Source organism: Aricia agestis, chromosome 3 (genome assembly GCF_905147365.1).
Source record: "Aricia agestis chromosome 3, ilAriAges1.1, whole genome shotgun sequence".
Lineage (NCBI taxonomy): Eukaryota > Metazoa > Arthropoda > Insecta > Lepidoptera > Lycaenidae > Aricia > Aricia agestis.
In genome coordinates, this window is record NC_056408.1 from 4,141,534 (window position 1) to 4,154,061 (window position 12,528).

At 36.1% G+C, this 12,528-nt stretch overlaps 1 protein-coding gene across 1 annotated transcript in view; it reads right to left on the reverse strand.

Annotated features, from left to right (window-relative positions):
- LOC121740426 (anosmin-1) overlaps positions 1 to 11,567 on the reverse strand; it is a 31,202-nt gene extending 19,635 nt beyond the window's left edge. The window contains exons 1-4 of the mRNA XM_042133115.1: positions 11,478 to 11,567; positions 9,550 to 9,717; positions 4,053 to 4,239; positions 2,299 to 2,497 (exon numbers count right to left, since the gene is read on the reverse strand). Coding sequence (XP_041989049.1) covers positions 2,299 to 2,497; positions 4,053 to 4,239; positions 9,550 to 9,699 — 536 coding nt within the window. The 5' untranslated portion in view covers positions 9,700 to 9,717; positions 11,478 to 11,567. The remainder of the gene's footprint in view (positions 1 to 2,298; positions 2,498 to 4,052; positions 4,240 to 9,549; positions 9,718 to 11,477) is intronic.
- Positions 11,568 to 12,528: the final 961 nt, after the last annotated feature.

Here is a 12,528-nt window from a genome sequence, read left to right on the forward strand (position 1 = left end):
ATCCAAGATAGGGGAATATAGTTATTTTTAAAGCACTTCTGCAATATGAATATCAAACAAAAAGGCTCGTTGAGTGTAAATTGTAAAATTCATGTCTTGTCCTGTCGTGCCGTGTCGTGTCGTATCGTAAAATGACATGACGTGACGTGACGTGACGTGACGTGACGTGAGTTGTCGTGTCGTGTCGTGTCGTGACGAGACGAAACGAGACGAGACGTGACGTGTTGTATCATGTCGTGACTTTACGTGACGTCATGTGACGTTACGTGACGTGACGTTACGTGTCGTATCGTGTCGTGACTTTACGTGACGTGACTGACTGACGGGTTTCATAAAATGCCTGGTTGAATTCGGTCATTTTTGTTAAATGAAATTTAACTTTTTAGTCACGCAGAAATCTAGCCAGAGATAACTAAAAATCAAAAAATAAATTATAAACAAAAAACTTTTTGAGAAAAAGCTTTTATTTAAATAGTCTAAAAGTTTGTACCTCATGAATTTTTCAGTAAGTATAAAAAATAGTGCCTTCTTTAATAATCTTTCTTTTTTGGCGAGGCACAAACGATAAATGTTACAAAATTTAACTCCGAGTTTCATAGTAAGATATAGGAAAATTCGTCGAGACCGATCGAATCTCTGACGTTGTTACTATGTGAAAAATCGTTTGTACCTCATGAATTTTTCAGTTACTATAAAGGAAATAGTGTCTTCTTTAATAATCTTTCTTTTTTGGCGAGGTACAAACGATAAATGTTACAAAATTTAACTCCGAGTTTTAAAGTAAGATATGGGAAAATTCGTCAAGACCGATCGAATCTCTGACGTTGTTACTATATGAAAAATCGTTTGAATCTCAAAAAATTTTGTGTGAGTATAAAGTGAATAGTATCTTCTTAAATAATCTTTCAGTTTTGGCGAGGTACAAACGATAAATGTTACAAAATTTAATTCCGAGTTTTAAGTGTTTTCGGCGAGTTGTATTCTTTTACCTCTGTGAAAATTGTTTGTGCCTAATTATTGTGGATTAATTAAAAAAAAATACTTATTTTACTCATTTGTACTGCTTTATATACTTTCTTTCCTTCTACTCCATACAAAGCCTTATTTTTAAGGAAATTTTTTTTTTTGTTTTTTTTTCGTAAAATAAAAAAAAATTAAACTTTAAAAACAGGTACAATCCGGTACAAACGATGCTCTTCCAGATGACATCATTGAAATTCCGGAATCTTTATGTCGGTTGCTAAGCAAATTTTACCACCCCTGCATTTCTACCCTATTGAGGTACAAACGACTTTAATTGCGGTACAATCGGGTACACTCTGGGTACAATCGAATGACACATATAAAAATCATTTATCTTGAACTCGATTGCTAACTTGACATAGGTAATACTATTTCATGCTTTGATAACTGCAGTGAAGGTGCCTCTTCACAAAGGTCCATGCTGGCCCACTAAAGGCCATCGCCATTATGTAGACACACGATACTGACATGACCAATTGAACATCATAAACCGCTACACCAACTACACAATGGCGATGGCTTGTAGTGGACCAGCATGGACCATTGAAAAGTCACCTTTATAAACATTCTGCTATTTGATAGGATTTTCCGAAATTGACTTTGAAACATTATCACGATTAGGTACCAAAATACAGGCTACAGTCAAAGTGCAAACAGACACACAGGGAAGTTTAGCAGATTAGTGTTCGAATTTTACCTTTTTGTTACATAAAATAAAATGCAAGTTAAACCTTTATATCCACAATGGTACAGAATGATTTTATTGAACGCCACATCTTACATTTCATACTCAAAACCGATTTTGCTGAAATTTGGTTTGGAGATAGTAGATACTTTTTTAATTTAAATTTATTTATTTATATTAAGTCAGGCACCTTGGCCCATATTATAATACCTTATGACGTAAGACTAACATACATACAATTATACTAAAACTAACACTAACTCTAAACACTAAACACGTATTGTCTGCGACGTGGGACGTAACGTATTCGGAAGTCGTCCTCGGAACCTCCTGTAGACGACTCCAGTCGGCCAGAACTCCTCCTTCTCGAAGGTCGGTAGATGATGCGTCGGGACTCTCACCACAAAGGAGCTAAAATTCACTTTGTGGCGGGACATCAAGCGCTCGACCCTCACTTTGAGTCCCGGGAAAGGACATAGGATACTCTTTATCCCGGACGGTACGGTTCTTGCGCATTAAACGAATTTTGGCGCAACGGAGTTGCGGGCGTCATCTAGTACCTACCTAACTAGTAAAACAAGCATACTTACTTATTCGTCCTCAACACGAGGTTCCATTCACCCAGCCTCGCTTCTTCGTACTTCGGCCCAAGGTGGTGTTGTTCCTCTAGAAGGTACAGCACTTTCCCCGGCACCGCCCTCGCCGCGTCTCCAACACCGTCCGACCACTTGATCTGAACTGCTTTGCGGCGCTCCTTGGATTCCTCCATGTGGGGCATTGCTGGGAGACCTGAGCGACGAAAATTAGATTTTAGGTATTGAAGGGCAAGGGCAAGGCAAGGACAAATTACGGCAAATCTATGTCAGTCGAGTTGTTGCTAAATCTACTGTTGAAATCATAAACTTATAATGCACAGTATATTTTAATTTTTAGTTGAAATATCATGGCTTCTCGTTCACATGTACGAAGAAAGAGAGACATCCTGATATTACAATATTTGAGACTAACTTTAAACGACGCTCGCCCTCTCACAAAAATGTAATTCTACAAGTAGTTAAATAAATTAATTAAGTTCAGAGTAGTTAAGATTTGCAGTTTCAGCTTATAGAAGAAAAAAACGATACCTATATTTTGCAAGAACTTACTTCTTCTTAAATCTTTTGCCCCAAAATGCTGAGGATTAAAAACAAAACTATGTTTAAGCATTCGTTTCTCTCGAAAATCTATCAAGTTGAATTGGTAGCTTGCCAAGAAGTTTCGCTGACCGTCTCAAACTGACGGTTTCCAGGGAAATCCTAATTACATCGTGAAAGCTCGTTAGCTGGACATGTTCTTGTGTAAATTATGGTTATTTCAAATACTATAAATTAGAAAATAACATCGACACTCAGAATTATTTAACGGATGCTTAGCTTTAAATAAATGATGAGTTTGACTGAGTTAATGGAGTTTATGTCAAAAACTTTAAATGTTTCGGAGTGTGGTCGTTAGACTACGATATCTTTATAATATTGCAAGCTTTGTGTATATATTTGCTGAAGGATGAATGCAGTAATTGCAAGCTTTGTGTATCTATTTGCTGAAGGATGAATGCAGTAATTGCAAGCTTTGTGTATCTATTTGCTGAAGGATGAATGCAGTAATTGGAAGCTTTGTGTATCTATTTGCTGAAGGATGAATGCAGTAATTGCAAGCTTTGTGTATCTATTTGCTGAAGGATGAATGCAGTAATTGCAAGCTTTGTGTATCTATTTGCTGAAGGATGAATGCAGTAATTGCAAGCTTTATGTATCTATTTGTTGAAGGATGAATGCAGTAATTGGAATCTATAACGAACGATATCTTATGAAATAACGACCAGATGCAGTTGCATAGAGAATAAAGATAAGTTCTATTATTCTTGTTATTAAGAATCTAATTAATATGCAAATACAAAACGAAATAGAAATAATATATTTATTTTAAATACAGAGGAAGACTGCTGTATCACTCGAGTACTCAAGTAAATAATAATATAAGAATATGTTATCGACAAAAATCAATAATTTGTGTCAGGCATTTGGCGCCACTGCCTATCGTTGAGGGAACGATTTAAAGTTAATTCGCGGGAAGATTACGTATCTTGCGACAGCTATAAATTATGCAACAGGCATTTGATTGCTGATTATGTACGATATAGTTTTTTTTTTCGTGTAGAGTTTCGTGTACAAAAATTTTGTCAGATATAACTTAATGCGGAATATCTGCTGTCAACCATCTGGTATATAGCTGCCATCATCACTATCGGATACTAAACTTGATGGTATATAATTCTACCGGCTGCTTGAATCGATGGTACCTATACCTGGCACGCTCAGCAGATCAGCGGGCTCGCTGCAAATGGAGCTGCAGCCCTGCTTACAGCAGCGCTGGGTGCCGTCGCACTGGGAGTCGCGGTTGCAGGTCTCCACGCATGCTGCCATCCACCGCGGGTTGTCTGGCATAGGGCAGGTGCCTGGCTTACGCTCCTCGGCGCGACATTGGGAGCGACACTGAAAAAGTTATGGTATTAGAGTACTGATGATATATAGAAAAAGTGCACGTAATATTGTGATTTATTTGTGTTTACTACACTACTGGTTTCTGTGTATTTTTATGAAAAGTGTCGCTAGCTTCGTGTCGCTGCAGAGAGTATTTCATAGAAATACATAGAAACCAGTATCGCGACGACACATTGTCTGCTGCCGCTTCATGCATGCCGGGTACTCTCTTCCGCCGCGTCAGCGGTTTACTGACTACGTCTGTATAACGAATTTTGAATTAATTTCCTGAAGCGACTTTAACATTTTAGCAATCCCAAAATGTTTACTATACAACTATATACCTTTTCACATCAAAATTAAGGCGCAGTGGCGTAGGTTAATTATTCTACTCTAGCTTCAGTAGGTGGGGATTTTCTCACGATCTTAAAATGGAAGGGTAAATGAAGCTGATAGGAATGTTATAAGAACACTAGGTGACTGAAGGCTGTTGTTGGTATTTAAACTTGATTTGATTGAGTAGCGGGGTCCATAAGATAATTAGCTGCTAACGGCCACATAATATAATGAAGATTTTAACATAAACTCAATACAATATCTGTCATAATATACTCTATCAATGTAAATCAACACTAAAAACATGCTAAATTATTTTTAGACCGCCAAAACATGTATTTTAATTAACATAATCGAGAGCTAGCAACTATTTAGGGTCGAACAGTATTTCCAACATAACATGTAAAATATTTGTACGACATATAAAAATTCGCAGAATAAATGAACCGAACTTTCAACCCAGTTTCGGCAATCAAATGCTCTAAAAAATTCATGTTGCATTCACTATTCAGTAGCTTTTTCAATTCAGTATAAAATACAATGCAGACTCGACCCAACCCCAAATGAAAAGGTCACCTTTTTTCTGGTAGACTTATTTTATTTTAGACTAGATGACGCCCGCAACTCCGTTGAGCTTAAATTCGTTTATCTCGCGGAAACCGTACATTTTTTCGGGATAAAAAGTATCATATGTCCTTTCTTGGTATCCATACCAAAAAGCATAAATAATTTAGCATAATCATAATATTAGGGATGTGTAATTTTTCGCTGTAATCGTACATTTTGCAGTGATAAAAACTATCCTATACACCAAAGATGACACAATACGCGTATTCACAGTTTCGTCTACGTTCAGTGGATAATTGATAAGAGGTAAAAGACAGACATATTTCCACATTTATCAAATTATTATGAAATAATAGAAGTAGGACGTGAATAAAAGTAAATCCATATTTGGTTTACTTGCTAACCGCAACTTCTGGGTTGAAACGTATACTACCTTTTTCGGGAATCAAAGTATCTCTACGCATATAAAAATCGGTTCATCATTTAAGTGGGCGACTAACCCTAAAGTGTCGATTTTATAATTAATTTTTTTACTTTAAAATAAGCCCCGAATTGTTTCATTTTCTAAAATTAGATACTAGATTATACTTCCGAGAATTCGATCTGAGCAAAAACACGATATCTTAAAATTTTCTCGATAGAAAAAAATCACAAAGATGCATCTAATTTTTACGAGTTTTTCATTTATTGCCATAACCGTGCATTGAACTAAGTTAATATTTTAACACATTGTATAAAATTCTGTCATTGAGAGATTGACCTAGCGGATTTTTAAAATGTTGTATATTTATCGAGTTATTGAGAAAAAACTAATTTGGCGATGAATCCGCGTCGTTCTTTTTCACCTGGCATATGAAAGACGGGCGTGAGTGTGAAGAGAGAAGGACGATGTTTGATTTTTGGAGTTAGTCACTCTTTCTCATAATCTCATTACATTAAATAAACTAGGCCTTTACATCCGCTGTAGATGATTTATACAGTATTTTTCAGAGCGAAGTAACCACTCCTCAAATACTGTAGTGCCTAGGACAAGATTTTTAAATGTCCGTATGGTTGCCCAAGCGCATGCGGCATTCTCGAATCATAGTCGGCCTAGTCCAGAGGAAAGAACTAGTCAATACGTCTGGGACCAAATATGTGCAGGTTTCCTCACGATGTTTTCCTTCACCGTACGACCGTCCATATTATGTACTACGAGTAGAGATCAGAAAATGTCTCATAGGTACACGCCTCCACCCGGGGTCGAACCTGCATCCTCTAGGAGTGCGAATCCCATTCTACCCATTCCGGTCTACCCATGAGGCCACGGATGCTCCTTTATTATTGTGTATAATAATAATTTAACTAAGCTACTACTAAAACTCATTATAACTAAAAGCAAACTGTAGTCATTAGTAAGTTGTAACTAAAAAGTTATCGTTTGTAGGTCATTATGAAGCCGATAGAGCTCGCTCTAGCTTATTACCTCTAACAATTAGGACTTCGTCAAACTTCGTCAATAATCCGTGGGAGGGCCATGCTTCGGCATGAATGGGCCGGCTCGACCGGAGAAATACCACGGGCTCACAGAAAACGGGCGTGAAACAGCGCTTGCGCTGTGTTTCGCCGAGTGAGTGAGTTTACCGGATGCCCAATCCCCTACCCTTCTCTACCCTCCCCTATTACCCCTTAAAAGGCCGGCAACGCACCTGCAGCTCTTCTGATGCTGCGAGTGTCCATGGGCGACGGAAGTTGCTTTCCATCAGGTGACCCGTTTGCTCGTTTGCCCCCTTATTTCATAAAAAAAATTAGAGCTCACTGCAACACTGTCGTAACTGTAAGTGCTAATTACATTGACACTTTATTCTTAAAGGTCCTTGTATGACCAAACATATCCGTATCTACTTTCGTCAAAAAAACTTATACGGTGTCTCTGCTAAAACATACTGATCTTAAGCCTACCACACACAATCCAACAGCACAATTATTAAGGACTAATTATTTTTTTGTCTAGTTATGTTTTTATACTTTTATCAAAACGACAAATATATTCACTCAATATATTTTGTCTCATGTCCAGTGCCCACCACAGGCGACCAATTAATTTTTCAACGTAAATTTTAAATGCCAACTATAACAATACTAATTGAAATCTGTGTCTCTATGAAGAATTATACAATCAATTGTACCATCAGGGAAGTTGGTTCATGGGCAGATAGCCGCGGACCTACGTATTTTAGTCGCGTTTTGTCAAAACCACCTGACAGATGACGACTTACATTAACGCCTCTAGACTAATTAGTCCACTCGCTGCGAACTGCGAAACAGTGGCGAACCGATTTACTGTCTCATCCGCCACACGACAATACGTTATATTGCATCTCGACCTATTCCTATTTCGCATTGGTTTCGCAGATATTATTTCGCAGTTCGCAGCGTCGGTGGACTAGAGGCGTAATTTGATACTATCCGACCAAATGACGTAGGTCCGTCGAACTGCCTATGAATAAACTTCTCTGATAGTACATGTAGCTAGTAGCTACCTCTTTCTAGATAATCTCACTCATAATCGTACAATTCCTCAAGTAATAAAGAGTAAATGGAAAGCTCGCGAGAACAATGCACATTCACAGTCACAATTAGCATCGCGCACAATGGGCCTTTATGACTCAACTCACTACTGATTATATTCGTTTATATGCAATTTAGTTTCATTCAATCCATTCATTCGGAAGCCAAAATTTAAACGCGATTCTACTGTTTATTAGTTCAGATTTGATCAAGTTCGGATTCTTTAAAACAGTATTTTCATTTAGCAATCACACGTAACGGTTTATTTCGAAAGTTTGACTAATCAAAACGTTTTGACTTTGGTTCGACATATTTTTAATTTTTACTAGAGATCGCCCAATGGTCGAAATTCGACCTTAGTTTCAACGACATTACTACCTACATTTTGTAAAAAATTATTGACTTTATCATATTTTTTTCAACTCTTGAGTCTTGTCCCTGGGACTCAGTTGATCTCAGACTGGCGGTGTAAGCATTGTCTAATAGTATCTAAGATTCAATAAAAAAAACTATTATCCATTTTCAATTTGTCACCTTGTTGCCAACAGACTTCAACAAAGAGTATAATTCGTATGTATAGGCTTGTCACTCAAAAATCTGTCATTTTTCATGTGTGTGTGTTGTAGTGTGTGTAATGTTTTATTTGCTAAAAAGATGTATGATAAAAGCATAATTTCAAAATAATATTAGCTCGATGCACTCCTTCACCATATAAACTATAACTGTGCAAAATTTCATTCACCTACATTTCCCCATTTTTCGTTAAAAGGGATACAAAGTTTTTGGCTCACGTATTAATATATAGATTAAAGACCCGCGATATCCCGCCAATACTGTTATGGATTTTATTATCATCATTTATAATATAAGGTATCTAGTGGAATCGAACGTGTTGACATTTAATATTCATTGTGTTGACAATATGACGTAAAAATTAACTTGATATTCATGTTCGCTGAAGCAAATCATGTGCACGCATCACGCACTGTTAAGAGGATACACCAGGGGATAGAGAAATAAAAAAAAATTACGTGTAATATCTATAGCTGTCTCCCTTACCTCAGGCCTATACCGCAGAACGCGATAGAGACAACTGCAGAAAATCAACGATTCGTTGTCCCCTGATTCCTTCTCCAAAACTTAACCGATTTAAGTACTTCTTTTTCACTAACGATTAAAGAAAGGCTTGAGCTATGTTCCTATGTTTTACTTTTTTTTGTATAATCTAGCCAAATCTGTTTTCTGGACGTTTGAACACAGCGGAAAATCTGGCCATTTTTTTGGGTTTTTGAACGTTCATATCTTATTTAATAATTAAATTATGAAAAAAAAGAAAACAGGAACATTGTATTAGTGGCCGTAGATATTCAGGGACAAAATTATAACTTTACTAGCATTATCCAGGGAGGAAACAGGGGACAACGTTTGTATGGAACAAAGGGCGGTGTGGACTTCTCTTAATAATAATTACTCTATGTTTATTTTAGAAGAGTTTTATCGCCACATAAAAGAAGTTTTGATTATTTAGGAGTAACATCATAAAAGTCAGTTCACGTTGCAACGATAATATAATGAACGGCAATTCGATGCGACTTATTTTAAATGAGCCATTCAATACTTAGCTTTTACTACACAAGAAGATAAATAATTATGATTGAATAAATCAGCCCAACATTGAGGCAAGCTCAATGTTGGGCTGATTTTTTTATAAAAAAATGCATTGGATTACCTAACTAGTTACATTATTGTGAATTTATCCTAACATCAGAGATTACCCGTTAAATTTTTTAATGTTGGACGTTGGATCAAAGAGTTCGGTCGTGTGCGGCGGGCATTTACAAAGCGAAGTACATAACAAAAAAATCTTACCTGTGGCTTGTTTTCTTTGCTCGCATCGTAGCAGAGTAAGTCGCATCTCGTTTTTGAAAGTGGGTCAGTCTGCAGGCGATTGTACTTTCTGGACTTTGCCAGTGTTGGCACGCAACACAGGGCGAGGAGAATTAACGCGTATTTTTGCATCTTTTTCGTGTATTGCACCTGTAATAAGTTGTGTTAAAATTTTCCTAATATTTCATCTCATCATCATCATAAATATGATAAAAAAATATATTTTGTAATCATACCAGTCTTTATCTCAAAAGTTCAGAAACCCCTGCTCTAGGCCTTAGCTATGTTTTTAGTCATAAATATCTTAGCAAATTCTTAGGGTATTCTTATCCAAACCAACTAGCGACAGACTAGTTATAGCCCCGATTAAACTACCTTAGTCTTAACCAGACTAGTAGCTTTGACCCTTTCGAAAAAAATCGTGTATTCGTAGTGGCCTTCAGAGCAGGAGTTCCCAACCAGTCGGAAGTATCGGGCCCAATTTATGCAACCAACGATGAGCATTAACTGGCACTACAGAAATAAAGTCCATCTTGATTAGAAGCAATAAAATAAATTAATCACTCATAAAACGTCAGCTAGAGAACAACTACTAAATTAATTATGTTTTGACTTTGATGGTCTCTATTTACATAAATAATGTAGCATCAAATTAATCCAAAAAACTGAGACAATTTATCTAACAAATTAATCCAAAAGTCAGTTGAATTTGCCTGACTGCGAACATAATTTAATTGGTGAAACAGAAATTATTTTGTAAACTGACAAGGACTGAGGCGAGGTTGAGGTCGTAAATATCAAATATTGCTCCTAAAATAATTACACGTTATCAATTACAGTTTGTTAAAAATATTCTAATGGGCATCAACTTTCAATCCCATGCAAACTCATAGAAATAGAAAGGACACCTACTTATAAGACGTTATAAAATTATCAATAAGTATATTTTTTTTGTATAAGTACTTAAACCTCAACATTAAATAATCATAAGTACCAGAAAAACAACTCAGATATTATACAGTAGGTGATATAATTACCAATTAGTAATTAAAACGTGAAATACACTCGGCGTGAAAGACTTGTTAATTATATTTTCCGCTGCGGCCTGTGGCCTATGTGTATGTCTATATGTCTAATGGATTATAATATTATACAATATTTTTTGTTGCACTATTTTTTATTTGTTAATAATAAAGCATGAAAATAATTTTCTATAAAATAAAAAATATTTTTTACCTTCCTTACTTTAATTTAGAGAATAATTGAACTTTTTAAACAATTTAAATTTAAAAATCACTCCTTCATTCTTGTTTACAATACTATACCAAGGTAATTGAGAACTAGCTAGGTGGGAACAACAAAAAAATTCAACAAAAAAAAAAAGGTTCTCCGATGTAATGATATGCGAGCTATGCCAACCATTCCAAGTACAATTTTAAAGAAACGCATCTTTTTGTATTCACCTAAGCCGGTACATTGTCCCTCGCATTCCTTCGGATTCGGTCGGATCAACTCTCATTTAAAAGATTTCGTAAAATAAACCTTTACATTTTGAATTGTGTCTCTTTGAAGAAGGATTTATCTGAGTTTTATTTTTATTACTTAATACACGATATTTCTTTTATGTATAACGTAGAATAGGTGTAGTAGATAGTAACTACGAACGTAAAATTAATATTTTGGTAAGTAATACCACCATAAACCTAATCATAAAACTCACAGATAAATAAGATAAATTATGATAAACGCACAATTATCTTTTACAGTAACCACTCATTACACCTCAATAAAATTAATAACACAGATTGCATCTCAGAATGCTCCAAGAACAAAATCTCATCAAAAATGACAAAAACATCGGAAAAGGCGACAACGAGACATGAACTGCATTTCATTCACAATTAAATTACCTAATTCATAATTGTAAACTGCAATCCGAGATTACGATAGTGTCATCGACCTCTGCTGTTTGACAGATAGCACGCGTACGCGGTTTGGATCGCGCGGCAAGACTGAGGTGCGCCTGCGCATCGCTGCGTGCATCGACTTCATTAATACTCATCGTGTGCTTTCCTGTATGACGGAAGGTTGCTTTTACAAGCCGGTTTCCTAATTAAAAAATGTCTTCCTGCTACTTACTGTCAATACGAATCGATTTTTCGTTCACACGTGACATGCCAAGTACGATTAATTCCGATAAATGGCAGTTTATACACGCCGCTACGGATCCGACACTGAGCAGCCGTTTTAAGACCACAAACAGTTTACTTTGCGGGTGCCGTAATAGTGCCACTATTGCGGTAATAATCGTGCCACTATTATAGGTAAAGAAACTGCAATTAGCAATGGGATTTCAATTAAAACTAAATTGGATTAAAATATTAAATGAATACACTGTACTTTTAAAGTGAAAAACAAAGCATGAATACAATTTTCCAATAAAAAAATAAGTCTCGAGCTAAAGAATGACATTCTGTTACCCATTTGTTCACCTAACTTAGCCTTATAAGGCTCACAAATCACAATACAATAAAGGGCAACAAAATATCCAATAAAGATTCGGGTCACGATGCGGCGAAATAAAATAGAGAAAATAAATAGAAAGGGATTCCGCTGATAATTAAGTCTGGATGACACAACGTTTTTGTGCGAATTATGGTTATCTTAATCTTTAAACGAACCATTATTATTACATATATAATTGGAATCTCGGAATCGGCTCCAACGATTTTAATGAAATTTTATATATATAGGGGGTTTCGGGGGCGATAAATCGATCTAGCTAGGAATCATTTTTAGAAAATGTCATTTTACTCGTGTTTTATCGAATACCGAGCAAAGATCGGTCAAATAGCTAGTATAATATTTTAATATGACAACGCTGTTTGACAAATTATTTTTGAGGCGACTAAAAACTTATTGTGCGACTAGCTACTTGGTTACAAAAAAAATACTTTGGTA